Raw genomic sequence first — 15440 nt, forward strand, 5'->3', positions numbered from 1 at the left:
CACACTCTCCCAAACTCATCCACCAAGCCTTGCAGCTCCCCTTCGTCTTCACTCAACAACACAGTATCATCTGCAAACAACAGTACAGGGAGTTTCCAAACACTATCCTCTCTCACCAGGGCCACTCCAACATCCACTACCCTACCTTGAACCTCTTTTATACAAGACATCCATCCATCCATTGCCAGACGCCATGTATCCCAAATGGGGTGGTCAAGGGCTTAGAGTTAATTGTTTTACAGGGAGGGGCACTAATCCTCCACCAACCCCACTTGACGCTAAATTCTATTCCACATGATTTATATACTACATATACGAGACAATGGCGTATTTTACGTATGATAGAACGTGGGCATGAAGAAATATTATTATAATGCAATGCATAATGATTACAATTAACGTGTCTTCTCCATCCATGCTAGGCCATACTTGCTGCCATACATGCAGATCCATTTTGCACAGATCCCAGTATTCGGAATGAGCTTAGTCTACATTGCAGTGATGAAACAATTCACAGCCGACACCACAGTGCTGGCTTACACGGCCGTAAACCAGCAATCAAACCCCTATTGACAGATTTGCACAAGGAACAGGGAATGGAGTTTGCATTAAATTATGGCGACATGTCATCTGCCTTCTGGAACCAGGTCATGTTCTGTGATGAAAAAATGTTTTAATCTGAAACTCTCCAACCTCATTTTGTGTGGAGACCCAGGAATACAAGGTACTATTGACCAATATGTCTCTTCCAGTGTGAGGGTATATATGTCTCAAGATTTGTTTTCAGGTCAATGCCCACTTCGCTTGTGGGGAGAAGTAATATTTCAGTCACAGTTGGCATTCGTCCTATATTGCTTTTAGATAAAATGTGGAGCACATTATGGGCGACGGGAGGAGCAGACAGATCACCGTGGGGGTGTTTGGGTAGATGCATGCGGGTGGTGTTGGAGAACTTATTGATGTGGGTGAGAGTCAATTCACTGGCATGAGATATGTGGAAGTATTGGAGGTAACCCTACTTCTGTCAGGACTCTTAAATATCATAATACACTACATAATAGCCAGTAACATATATATATATACTCTAGAGGTTAGATGAAAGTCACACTTAAGTGAGAGCACTAGAGGAAATAACGTTTGCACATTCCCAGGAATTTCAAACACAGCAAAGTGTGACATCGGATGGAAACTCCCCAGGCTCGGGAAGGTTCCACGCACCCATGCCTTTACAAAGGATGCAACCAGTCATGTACAGGAGAAATGGGAGAGACAGGGCAGAAGGGATTGGGGGAGAATAGCGGCACGGCGAGAAGTGGAGGGAGAAGAGCGAAGGGTTAGCCAGTATAAAACTGATCTTATCTCAGTACTGTTCTTGTGAGATATTACCTAGAAAACTCACCTCATTACTACTCTTGAGATATTCCCTTTGAAAAAAATAAACTGCAGTCAAACCCCAGACTCATATTTATCTTTCTTCTGCCATCTGCGATAAGTACAACGAACATTCTCTCCTTCGTAAAATCCCTACAAATCAACACACCATTACATTAGCTCGGCGACGACTAAGATATATTTACAACTATGATATATTTTGGTGGCAGCAAGTGAACGAACCATGTGTACAAGTCTACAGTTAAGTCTACATTATCAAGACAGAAAACAAAAACTATTACAAGTTCAAGTCACACAATGCCTTACAACTTTATACTGGCATGATCTACAGATACAATCAACCTTCCAATTTCTGCGTCATTCAACAATCAACAAACAATTTAAGATTCAACTCTACAATCAAAACGAGATACTGCGATTCTGCAAGTTAACTACAGGCAGGTGAGATGGTACCAAAGATCAGCTACAAGTTCACACCATACAGCAAGAAACTACAATTAAATGCTGTAAAAGAAACCACAGGACAACTCTACATGCCTACATGTAAATGACAAAAAGTAAGAAGCAAGAAATTGAAGTCTGGGAAGCAGGAGGAAGAGAGCTTAAACATCTGTCTATCTATGTATTGCCAGATGCCTCAATCTCATTTGGGGTGGCCACAAACAAATCGGCTCCAAGTCGCCCTGTCCCCCGCTATTTCACTGCCCTGCTCCCAACTCACACCCCCCTCTCTCATATACCTCTCCACCCCATCCCTCCATCTCATCCTCGGCTTCCCCCTCCCTCTTCCCCCCTCCACCTCACTCACATACACTCTCTTCGTCAGTCTTTCACCCTCCATCCTCTCCACACGGCCAAACCACCTCAGTGTGTTCCTCATAACGCTTCCTATCACATCCACATCCACACCACAACACTCCTTTATATCCTCATTCGTCAGCCTGTCTCTCCATGTGACTCCACAGGCTCCTCTTAAATAACTCATTTCCAATGCTCTCACTCTTGTGTCCTTCCAACAACGTCCAAGCTTCACTTCCATATGTTAGAGTTGGTATCACAATACTGTCATGTAGTAAGTTTTTCACTTCCATGCTCACTTCCCTGTTTCTTATCACTGCTTTCAAAGAACCAGCAACCTTTCTTCCCTGCTGTACCCTTTCAAGCACTTCACCCTCCAAACCTCCACCCTTACTCATCACACTACCCGAGTACTTAAACGTACTCACATTTTCCCAATTCCTCACCATCCAACCTCGCTGTACATTCACTGACTTCACCTCTCTCAAAGACCATCACTTTACTCTTCCCTACATTCACCTTTAGATTCCGTTTCTTACACACTCTCCCAAACTCATCCACCAAGCCTTGCAGCTCCCCTTCGTCTTCACTCAACAACACAGTATCATCTGCAAACAACAGTACAGGGAGTTTCCAAACACTATCCTCTCTCACCAGGGCCACTCCAACATCCACTACCCTACCTTGTACCTCTTTTATTACCCCATCCATGTACAGATTGAACAACCATGGAGACATGACACATCCCTGTTTCAACCCAACTTTCAAAGAGAAAAATTCACTTAGTTCACCATCCACACGCACTGCAGCCTTCGCACCATCGTACATACTCTTCACAGCATTCAACAACTTCCCATCTACTCCATATATTCTTAACACTTTCCACAATCCTTGTCTATCCACCCTGTCATATGGTTTCTCCAAATCCATGAAAGCCGCATACAACTTCTTTCCCTTCTCTAGAAACTTTTCCACTAAAGATCTAAGAATGAATATCTGATCTAGACAACCTCTTCCCTTCCTAAAGCCTCCCTGTTCTTCTCCAACTAATTCCTCTGTTCTTTCTCTAACTCTGTCAATAAGTATCCTACCATGCACTTTTCCTATTATACTAAGAAGACAAATGCCCCTATGATCCTATGATTACCACACACTTCTTTTTCCCCTTTTCCTTTGTACAAGGGAATAATTATATCTGACTTCCAATCCTCTGGGACTCTACCTTCCTCCCAGGCCAATCTCCACATCTTCCACATCCATTCTACTACTATCTCTCCCCCATGCTTCAGCATTTCACCACACACTCCATCAATTCCTGGGGCTTTCCCCAAGTTAACTTTCTTCATTGCTTCCACAACTTCTATCCTACTGATTTCTTCCTGTCTTCTCACCTCCCTCCTTCTCCCAGCTTAAAAATACAATCCCTTTTTTTTTTTTTTTTTTTTTTATAACTTCACAAATGGGTACACAAACCCTGTCTTAGTTTAAATCCAGCAGATGGGGCCACAGTTCAGAGAACACTGTTAGCCACTATAAAGAACTCAAATTGGGTAACAGCTGATGGGAAGATGTCACCAATGCATGTCGTAGACATCCTTGGTTATGTAGCTACTGTGTAAATTACCTGATAGGGTATTAAAAATTGCTAAAACTGAAGCATATACCCCAGGAATGTGTTTGTTAGATTTTATCAATGAGGTAGAGATGAACTGTAGTAAAGCAGGGGTGAGAGAAATATCACAACCCGATATAAGCAGAATGAGGAGTACAGACACAACGGCAGCCATGAAAACATCTAGCCCAAACACTGAACAAAAATGATCGCGACCCGAAAACAGACAAACCAAACAACAGCTGACATGAGGCAGCGATCTCAAACACCAGGCTACAGGCAGCCTCAAAAGTTTGCACGTAGTCCAGACAGAAACCGTGCCACAGAAAAAACAAAATATGGAAAGTCATCTCGAGAGTCACATTCGGGAGATAGGTCCACCCTATGTTATTACTGTGCAAAATCCTGGTCACACGAACTCTGAATGTTACATTAAGCTTAGGGAGGACTGAGACAAAGAAAAAAGGATGCAACCATATTGCAGAAAACATAAAAACACAGGACACTGGATGTCACACTGTAAAACAGTTGAAAGGATAGTATGTTTTTAAGTCGGGAGAAGGGTATGCCACGACAAAAAAAAAAAAAAAAAAAAAAAAACACGACCATACAATACATAAAGAAAACCAAGTCTAAAGTGCACATAGGAAGCATACTCGGAAATGAGTGTATCTTTGCGCTCGCTTCCTGTGAAGATCAAAGCATTTCATTATTCTTGGATTCAGGGTCTCCAGTGAATTAAATAACAATAGGAATTAGAGAGGATTTTTAGAAAAAAGAAAGTAACCATAGCAGAGGAATCTGATTTAGACTTACCTGCTGTATTCCAGTGGGGAGAGGAACAAAAATCAGCATTTAATGAAATAAAAGATAAACTTACACGTGTACCTTGCTTGGCCTATCCTAAATTCACATAACCATTTATAATTTGCACAGATGCATCTCTTAAAGGATTTGGGGCCATATTGATGCAAAAAGATAAACGTGGAAAAAATCAAACAATCGCACTCGCTAGCAGACAAATAAAAGGTGCAGAGAAAAAAAAATGCATTGCAGACCTAGAGGCACTTGTAGTGGTCTTTGCATTACAAAAGTTTCGAGATTTGGTATATGGTTACTAAATTCACCTATTCACCTGCCATAAACCGCTAGTGGGCATGTTCAGTGAAAAACTCCTCTCTGGGAGGAGAGCAAGATAGAAATGTATGGTTGAAAACTATAATATACATATTCACTACATCCAAGGCAAAAAAATTTAGTCACTGATGCACTATCTAGGAACCCGACGACACTTCATGTCGCGACATTAGGTCTCAAGGAAAACATCCCCAACCATGATGAAATCTCGGAAGCACAGAGACTTGTTCCAACATGGTCTAAAGTTATATACAAGCTGGAAAGTGGCAAGGACATAATATTACCAAAGCTACATATACCACTTGAACAGTTCACAGTAGTCGACAATGCCTTATATAGGATCAACCCAGGACAACCAAACCATAGAAGAAATAATAAACAATTAGTGGTACCTAATGAAATGATACCTCACTTATTAAGGATGATAAACGATAGTCCACATGCAGGACATCCTGGCAAGGATAGGACGGTCAGACAAGCCCGGATGTTATACTACTGGCCATCATTACGAAAAGATAACAATCATATAGACAGATGTGAGTCATGTGCGAGACTCAACGGCTACACGTTAACACCTGCACCTGTAGGGAAATATCCTGTACCTAACCAACCGTGGGACGTTGTCACGTTGACTTACTGTTATCCTACAATAATAAATATATCTTCGTTGCTACAGATCATTTCTCAAGATAGGTGATTTTAGTCCCAATTAAGAATAAGACAGCAGAAGCAGCGGCAAGGGCAATCATAGACAACATGATACGTAGGTTCACCGTATTAATAATGATAATGGAGGTGAATTTAATTCGGAAGTTTTACAAGAAATGTGTAAACAATACATTATAAAAAAGATAAATGTCTTAGCCTATCACCCAGCATCCAATGGGTTGGTAGAGAGACAAAACAAAAAAGTGTTGGATGTGCTACGACACATTCTCAATGAAAATTATGCAAGTTGGGATAATTGGATTCCCAGAGTGGAAGCACCAATTAATGTTGCAATAAACAAGTCTATAGGAGACACGCCACATTTCATTATCTACGTGACAGACAAAAAATTACCGTATGAAATTTTAAAAGGTGAAACTTTGCCTATATACAATTATGACGATTATCCTAAACTCCATTTGCGTGAATTCCAGGATATACACAAAAGGGTGAAAAAACAATTATCGATGTCCAAGGAAGAAATGACGGAGTCATTCAATAAAAAGGCAAAACAATTAACCATCAGCTTAGGAGACATTGTCTGTGGTATCATTCACACTAGAGACGATAAACTATCACCGAAATTTGAAGGCCCATACAGAGTAATTAAGAAGACAGCCAAGAAGGTGGTAATTAGGTCATTGTCGAGTGGCGAAGAAAAACAAATTGATGTTGATCATTTAAAAAGGGTCCCAAGGAATTTAGCCAGCAATTATGCAGCCTCAGACACCACCGAAAAACAGAACACAAACGATGAAAACAAACTAGAGGAAATCAATACACACAAAAATAAATTAAGATCGCATAACAAACAAAAATAGGCGCAACTATTGCTACAAATGCCACAATACAGCATTTACATGATTTAGGTATCGGTTTAAACTTCTATAAGTGAAACAACGAGCAAAGCTATTGTTCTCCAAGAGCCAGTTGTAATGTGCATCATCACTATCATTGACCTCAGCATGACTGAATTAGCTAATAGATTTTTTTTTTTCCGATAGGTAACAATGAGGGGACTTATGCCATGGATTCTCATCTATATAGCAAGAGGATCAGCTCACTTAGATCCTCAACATACTCGTATAATAAGTCATGGATGCCTCATAGCCCCAGCGGCCTCGACAGCAATCGTGAAAGATATCATGGGTACTGAAATTAGTTTGGACATCCTATATGAATAACCGGTATTGTTGGAGAACATTGACAAGCCATTGAGGACACTGGAAGCTATAAAAAGTTCTGTTTCAGAAGCTCATAACACAAAGGAAGTGACTGAATTCATGAAGTTAGCAAAATGGAAATTAGAACAAGCAAAAAGTACCATACTCATCTTGATCCAAGATATCCCATCTCATGGAACGGAGGCACTTAGGGACATGAGCAAAATCACACATACACGTGAGAGGCGCGGTTTGTTCGACCTGGGTGTTGCAATTCTAGGGAATATTTTTGGACTGGCTACGGAAGAAGATCTTCAAGAAATAAACAACAAATAAGATAGCTCAGGTGTTAACATATCAACAGAAGCTACTTTCCAGTTAAAACACAGGAATGATGACGATTGTGAAAAATCTCAGAAAGGCAGAAAGGATAACTCACCAAAGTGTGGACAAAACAAATGCAATAAAAGGAAACAAGACACTTTTTCAACATTTCTTAGAAGTCATGGAACATATTGACATAATAATACTCTAATTACACAGCACTAGACCTTGTTATCAGGCTTTGATGAAAAGTACTGTAAATGCTGGTAATGGCAAGATCATCATTAACTTACTTCCAGTTCACGATCTACGTCAAATAATCAGTGAAGGCATACATAAACATGGTTTGAAACCTTTGTTCCGGGACAGAAATCTCATGCTATACTATCCATACTCAGAAGCGACTCTAACACTAACATCAGTAATAGTTCACTTACCATTAATAACAGATAATCTGTTCACAGTCTATCAAATACACCCTTTTCCTTTTAAGAATAATGACAACTTGGTTATCATCAACATCAACACCGACACTGAACTCATCATGGTCTCATGGTCTCCAAGAGACAGGACACTGTCACTTTCACTAGTGAATCAACAACTGAACGAAAGTGTCGTACATCCTTACATACCGGTACTGTTCACATTGTCCTGCATACATTTTCACGTTTCAGCCAACTGGAACAGTCACTTGTGAAATGGCTATCATAAGAAATCATGACATTTGTCAGCACTACAACTTCACATTTGCTCCAGATAAACTCACCCATCATCAATGCATCGAGCATTCACAGTTTTACTGCTTCACTCATAACACATCATTTTTCGTATTTTGTCAAGATACATCACCATCTCATAATTCAGCATCAGGATTATACATAGCACCTGACTATCGTTGTGTACTTACACCATCTTTGTCCACCTTAGATACAATCACTATGCCATCCTTAATCACACACACAAGTACTTCCAACCTCTACCTGAGGTGGATTTAAACATGAGCATAAATATTAAGTTGACATCACCTAAGTCTGAAACTATGCAATTAATCAATCAAACAGTGAAGCCCTGGGAAGAACTGAGTAATAGCGGGCTCGCGGCCTTTGGTTCCTTCTTCCTCGCACAAAAAAAAAAAAAAAAAAAAGAAACTTAGCTGCCTGCCTACTTAACGGTAACAATAAACATCTCTGTCTGCGTCCCTCCCTTACTACGTATCTACATAATAATCTGTCCATGTTTGTGGCCTATGGAGAACAATTGATCGAACGAACGGGACGACGAACTGAGAGAAAAGTCTGATGAGTGGTGATGAGTTCTGCAAGAGCATGTTAGACATGGTTATGGTTGCAACACCCTGATGAGGGAGGGCAGAATGGAAAGCGCACACAAAGGAGGGTTGATCTCAATATCACTTCAGGACTCGATTATATCGGATGAAATTTATTAATTCGTATGACTGTCAGGACGTGTTTCATTATAAATATATTTTTGTACAATTATAATACCAGTGAATTTGAAATCCAAGAAGATTAAGTGGCTGAGTGTGAGTTGTGTAATTAAGAAACTTCTGTTTTACCATTAATCCTTGAAGGGCTGCCTACTTGTTGTACTCTGGTTCATGCGAGGCGATTATACATGCCAAAGAGGAATCTCTTGATGTTCAGGGATCAAATCAGTGGTAAGTAGGAGAGGCATCTTCCTACCACCATTTCTCACATAATTTTGTTGAACATGCTCTCTTTCAGGTAATGTGTGCTATGTCTTAAATCAGGTAATGTGTAGTCTGTCTTAAATCAGTCTTTAGATTTTCAGCAACGGTTTATGGCTTCTTTAAGTTCTTGACAATGTCAGGAAATGTGTGATAACTGTGCAATTGGAGTCATCACGAATTCTAGTTCATGGTCTAGCCCGCCAGGTGTCCACAGAGTAGCTTCTGGACAGGAAGCTGAAACTGTGGACAGCTCGAAATATCCATATATATGTATATATTTCTATATATTTTTAATGAACATATTATTCTCATGTATTTTCTGTATAACATGTAATGTATATGTAGTATTGTACGATAACCGCAAGTGCTTCTTTGTCCTTGTGTTCGTTGCTGAGTGCATTCAACTTGGTATATAATTGGCACATACTTCACTCATTTTTCTTTAAATCCAGCAGCAGCATTCAGTGAATTCCTCCAAGTATTTGGTTGCAGTACGTTCCATTACATGGCAGTCATCTATTCTTAGGAAAACCGTATGTAGTGTCTCGCACTTATACCGAAATATGTTTTCCCGGCTTGAACAATAACAAAGCCAGTCCAGCTGACCGACCCCGGATGTCGTCTCCATGGAGTGACATGCTGGAAGTTACCATTCTGCTCAGTGCGCATGCACTGACTGCCCTTCTAGCTGCTGTTCTGAAAGTATATGCATGTTATCCCAATTACTGTGCCATTTATCAACAACATTTTACGAAATACATGTAAGGAAGATGGTTCGATGTCGTACAGACCTATAGGTATAACTATAGGTCGGCACTGAATTGCACTGGCTTGTGCCCCCAGCCACTGGGGACACAAGCCAGTGCAACTCAGTGCCGGCCCCAGGCCCGGATACATGGGGAGGATTGCGTCATGGATGGGCATCCGGCGTAAAAACCCTAGCCAACTCAATATGCGGAGCACAAATGAAACTTCATACCGGATCGGTCGTGTCCCGGGTCATCAACGACCGCCACTGGTGCTGTTGTCCAACAGGGGACCGGTGGAAAGTATGCGACTATTGAACAAAGGAAGGAGAGGAGGAGAAGAGGAGGAAGACAGTTCCAGCGGAAGCAGGAGAGAAGGGAGAGTAGAAGAGTGGAGATGAGAGTGGGATCTTTGAATGTGGGCACGATGACGGGTATAGGGAGAGAGCTGGCCGATATGATGGAGAGAGAAAGTTGGATATACTGTGTGTGCAGGAAACAAAATGGCAGAGGAGTAAAGCGAGGATGATTGGAGGAGGGTTCAAGTTGTTTTACCATGGCTTGGATGGGAGGAGAAATGGTGTAGGGGTCGTAGTGAAGGAAAAGTATATAGATTGTGTATTGGAGGTGAAGAGAGTGTCGGATAAAGTAATGAGTTTGAGGATGGAAACTGAGGGGGTCCTGATTAGTATTATCAGTGCATACGCCCCGCAAGTGGGGTGTGACTTGGAGGAAAAGGAAGAGTTTTGAAGTGAAGTAGAGGAAGTGATTCAGAGTATACCCAGGGAGGAAAGAGTGGTTATGGGAGCGGATTTGAATGGGCATGTTGGAGAAGGAAAAAGTGGTGACGAGGAGGTGATAGGCAGGTACGGTGTTGGGGAGAGGAACACTGAGGGTCGGATGGTTGTTGATTTTTCAAAACGGATGGAGATGGCTGTAGTAAACACTTATTTCAAGAAGAAAGAGGAGCACAGGATTACGTATAGGAGTGGGGGAAGGAGGACCCAGATAGATTATATCCTATGTAGGAGATGCAATTTGAAAGAATTCAGTGATATTAAGGTAGTGCCAGGGGAGAGTGTAGTACGACAACATAGGGTGTTGGTTGGAAAGATGAGTTTGAAAGTAAAGACAAGGAGGAAAGTGAGAGCTGAACCAAGGATTAGGTGGTGGAAGCTGAAGGAGCAAGACTTCAGTAGTAAATTTAGGGATGAGGTGTGCCAGGTTTTCGGAGGCAGGGAAGACGAGGACGGATGGGCAGTTATCTCAGAAGTGGTGAGGGAGAAAGCCAAGAAGGTACTTGGGGTGACATCGGGATAGAGGAGGGAAGACAAGGAGACTTGGTGGTGGAATGAGGAAGTACAGGATAGCATAAATTGGAAGAAGCAGGCAAAGAAGATTATGGATAGCCACATGGACGAAGAAAGCATTCAGGAGTATAAAGAGACGAGGAACATAGCCAAGAAAGAGGTTGCTAAGGCAAAAGAAAAGGCATACCAGAAGCTGTACGAAAAGTTGAATATTAAAGATGGGGGAAAAAGACCTGTACCGATTAACCAGGCAGAGAGACAGAGCTGGGCGGGATGTGCAGCATGTTAGAATGATAAAGGATGCAGATGGCAATGTACTGACAAGTGAGGAGACTGTACTAAGAAGGTGGAAGGAGTATTTCGAAAAGTTGATGAATATAGAAAATATGAGAGAGGAAAGGTTGGAAGAGTTGGAGGTAGTGAGTTGGGAAGTGTAAGAGATCAGCAGATAGGAAGGTAGGAATGCCATGAAGAAGATGAGGGATGGCAAGGCAGTGGGCTCAGATGGTATACCAGTGGAAGCATGGAGGAGCTTAGGAGAGATGGCTGTGACGTGGTTTACCAGACTGTTTAAAAAAATCCTGGAGGGTGAGAAGATGCCGGAGGAGTGGAGAAAAAGTATTCTAGTTCCGATTTTCAAGAACAAGGGTGATGTGCAGTGCTGCAGCAACTACAGAGGTATAAAGCTGATTAGCCATGCAGTGAAGATATGGGAAAAATTGGTGGAAGCTAGGCTGAGAAGAGAAGTGAGGATCTGCAAGGAGCAATTTGGTTTCATGCCAGGGAGAAGTACTATAGACGCCATATTTGTTTTGAGAATGGTGTTGGAGAAGCACAGAGAAGGCCAGAAGGAGTTGCATTGTGTGTTTATAGACTCGGAGAAGGCTTATGATAGGGTACCGAGAGAGGAGCTGTGGTACTGTATGAGAAAGCCAGGAGTGGCAGAGAAGTACGTGAGGGTGGTGAAGGACATGTACGACGATAGTGTAACAGCAGTGAGATGTGCAGAATGACTGAGGGTTTCAAGGTGGAGGTGGGATTGCATCAAGGATCGACTTTGAGCCCCTTCTTGTTTGCAATTTTGATGCACAGATTGACAGATGAGATTAGTCAGGAGCCTCCGTGGACAATGATGTTTGCTGACGACGTTGTGATATGTAGTGAGAGACGGGAGGAAGCTGAGGCAGAACTTGAGAGATGGAGATATGCACTGGAGAGAAGGGGAATGAAAGTAAGCAGAAGCAAGACTCAGTACATGTGTGTAAATGAGAGAGATGACAGGGGAACCGTGAGGCTGCAAGGTGTAAAGGTGGCAAAGGTAGATGAATTCAAATACTTGGGGTCAACTGTACAAAGTAACGGAGAGTGTGGAAGAGAGGTAAAAAAGAGTGCAGGCGGAATGGAGTGAGTGGAGATAGGTGACAGGAGTGATCTGTGACAGAAGAGTCTCTGCAGAAATGAAAGGGGAAGTTTATAAGACTGTCGTGAGGCCAGCCATATTGTACGGAATGGAGACGGTACCACTGACAAAAAGACAGGAGGCACAGTTGGAGGTAGCAGAATTGAAGATGTTGCGTTTTTCACTAGGAGTGACAAGGTTCGACAAAATTAGAAAGGAACATATTAGAGGGACAGCGCATGTAAGTCAGTTTGGTGACAAAGCTAGAGAGGCAAGACTGAGATGGTTTGGACATGTGCGGAGGAGGGATGAGGAGTATGTCGGGAGGAGGATGCTGGAAATGGAGTTACCAGGCAGGAGAAAGAGAGGAAGGCCAATGAGAAGGTTAATGGATGTAGTGAAGGAGGACATGCGGGTGGTAGGTGTAAGAGAAGAAGATGCAGAAGACAGAGTAAGATGGAGACGGGTGATGCGCTGTGGCGACCCCTATGGGGAGAGCCGAAGAAAGAAGATAAATATATGTACAGTATGATACAGGCTGATTGTGAGATCAGTCATTTCGTAATTAAGGTTAGTTTAGTTTAGGTTTATTTAGGTTAGGTGAATCTAAGATAAGGTTAGGTTAGGTAATGTTAGCTTAGATTTGGTTAGGATACGTTAATTAGGTTAGCTTAAGTTTGGTAAGGTTAGGTTAATTTAGGCTAAAGACATGGGAACGGTAACTTCCAGCATAAGGCACTCCACTCATAATGACACCGGCAGCGTGATTCACCCTGTGCAGTATGGAGCGATATTCGTTTGAAAAATGGACAGTTGCACAGCTTAAGCAATACAAAAAAAGACAAAGATCAGTGCCTCATTCGGATATAGAAAAGGAAAACTAATACAGTTAGTGAGAATCTCTTGAACATCCCGATTCACTGGATCAAGTTGAGATAACTGATGGCAATAGCACATTCTAAGTAATATACAGTCGTCTCACACATGGTTCAAATTTTGGAGCAGTCTGCGCATGACGTCACGCCAGGTGTTCCGCAGCCGTCAGTTGGCTCGGGGCAGCGGTGGGGATAAGCTGTTTCTTCCCTCAGTTTCTGCTCACTCATGCGGGAATTTCAGATGTGCGGCATCTGATAACATGCCAGTTTAAATGTGGAATAATTTCCGAAGCTAAAGAGGTCAAAATTAGATTCAAAAGTTTACCTTTATCAAAGAAAATTAAAGATAAAGTTTTATAAGACGATGAGTGACGTTTGAAGAATATTGTCCAACCACTGTGTACACGTACATCCGCATTTTGTGACATAATACATGTCTGCATTTACTTCAAATGTCACTCATCGTTTTATTAAACTTTATAATCAACTTTATTTTTCTTTAATAATGGTAAACTTTTAAAGCTAATTTTGACCTCTTTAGCTTTGGAATTTATTCCATATTTAAGCTGGCTGCTTATATTGGAAGCAGATTACAAATATATGCGTTAAAATAAGAAGAGCTGTAGATTTACCATGCTCCTCAGTGTTGCACAAACCAATGAGCAGCCTTAATTCAAACGTTTCTTGGCTCTAGCCAGTGGAACTGAGTGAACAGGGTATACTTGTCACACTTGAGTCATCCATTTACTTTTCGTTTTCTATGGAAGGCCATCTGACGTCATCCTCATGACGTCATCCTCCTGCGCGTGAGACGACTGTATATTACTTAGACTGTGGGCAAGAGTGTATGGAAATCGAGATGGACTGTTTGTGTTAATGGGAAATTATTGGTATTCCCAGATCCCCATTTATTAACAAATTACGATGATAACACATTTCCTATCCAGCCAGTAAAATATCTTCAACATATTGCATTGAATCTCGTAACCTTCTATCTATTTTCTCAGAACTCTCGTCGTTTTGGTTTCTTCTTAGCTGAGGGAAACTTCACCCAGTCTCTAACTTCAGCCACAGAAGGATACTGACTAGCATTTTTCTTGAATCCGATGAGCAGTCTACCACTGCACAAACAAACACAGGCATCGTCACTCTAAATGCCTGAGAATCGCTGTGTTTATGTTGACGGTCTGAGACTTATCCCTTGAATGCTAATCGTGCGCCTGGCAACGTGGCGGTCATCTGCATAAAGATGCCAGAGATTCCTCATTTCATATCTTAGCCAATATATACCAATATTCACAGAGAGTGACATGCGTTTATACTACCTTTAACAATCATACCATAGTTTCTGGTACATAATAAGCCACTTCAGTAACCACTGGCTGTTCTAGAATGTGTGAAAGGGCCCTATATTGGTATTTGTTAAATTTCCTTACAAATTATGCAGTATTCACACAAGAATGACATGCTTTTATTAATATTAAGATACTATATCTTTAGATATACTTTGAATAATGAAAATTACTTTCAAGTATAGTTTAAGCAAAGGAACAAGAAAAATTTAATCCGTAACTGATTACTCTCTACCGCCCCTTGTCCCCATTTTCTGAGAACGACATTATGGACAACTGGCGAACTAGACCATGAACTAGAACTCGTAATGACTCCAATTGTCTCAAACAAATTACATGAAACATGTGTACCTCTGGGCAGAGCATCTACCCATGCAATAGAGAAGTGGCCCGCTGAGCAGAAGTCCCACTGCCAAGGCGAACCATGTGTACTGTGTGAAGGGCCACAGGAGAGCCTGCCAGCGTGGCTCTGGTGGGGGTACCCTCAGCATGATGCAGTTCACCTATAAGCATCAACAATATATATATATATATATATATATATATATATATATATATATATATATATATATATATATATATATATATATATATATATATATATATATATATATATATATATATATATATATATATTGTGTGTGTGTGTGTGTGTGTGTGTGTGAAGTTATTAATAAGTTGGAAAAAAATGTTAAGTATTTGGGCGATGGAACTGAGTGTTACCTGTGTTAAGACCGCAGTGGAAGTACAAATGGGTGTGTTTGTCTCAACGAATCCTGCAACAGATGACAGGGAAGCATGAGTGAAAGGAACAGGTTTGGATGGATATCGAAGTGTGTCTGGAGAGTTTAGTGTGAGTGAGAGGACGATTCTAAATGGCGATTTGATTGCAGAAGTACGGTAGATTATATAA

At 41.4% G+C, this 15440-nt stretch overlaps 1 protein-coding gene across 1 annotated transcript in view; it reads right to left on the reverse strand.

Moving 5' to 3' along the window:
- LOC145396992 (ionotropic receptor coreceptor Ir76b-like) overlaps window positions 1-15440 on the reverse strand; it is a 155373-nt gene that overhangs the window by 67695 nt on the left and 72238 nt on the right. The window contains exon 6 of the mRNA XM_080270218.1: window positions 14879-15030. Coding sequence (XP_080126344.1) covers window positions 14879-15030 — 152 coding nt within the window. The remainder of the gene's footprint in view (window positions 1-14878; window positions 15031-15440) is intronic.

Source organism: Coenobita brevimanus, chromosome 40 (assembly GCF_032717465.1).
Source record: "Coenobita brevimanus isolate Jiangsu-jjx chromosome 40, ASM3271746v2, whole genome shotgun sequence".
Classification (NCBI taxonomy): domain Eukaryota; kingdom Metazoa; phylum Arthropoda; class Malacostraca; order Decapoda; family Coenobitidae; genus Coenobita; species Coenobita brevimanus.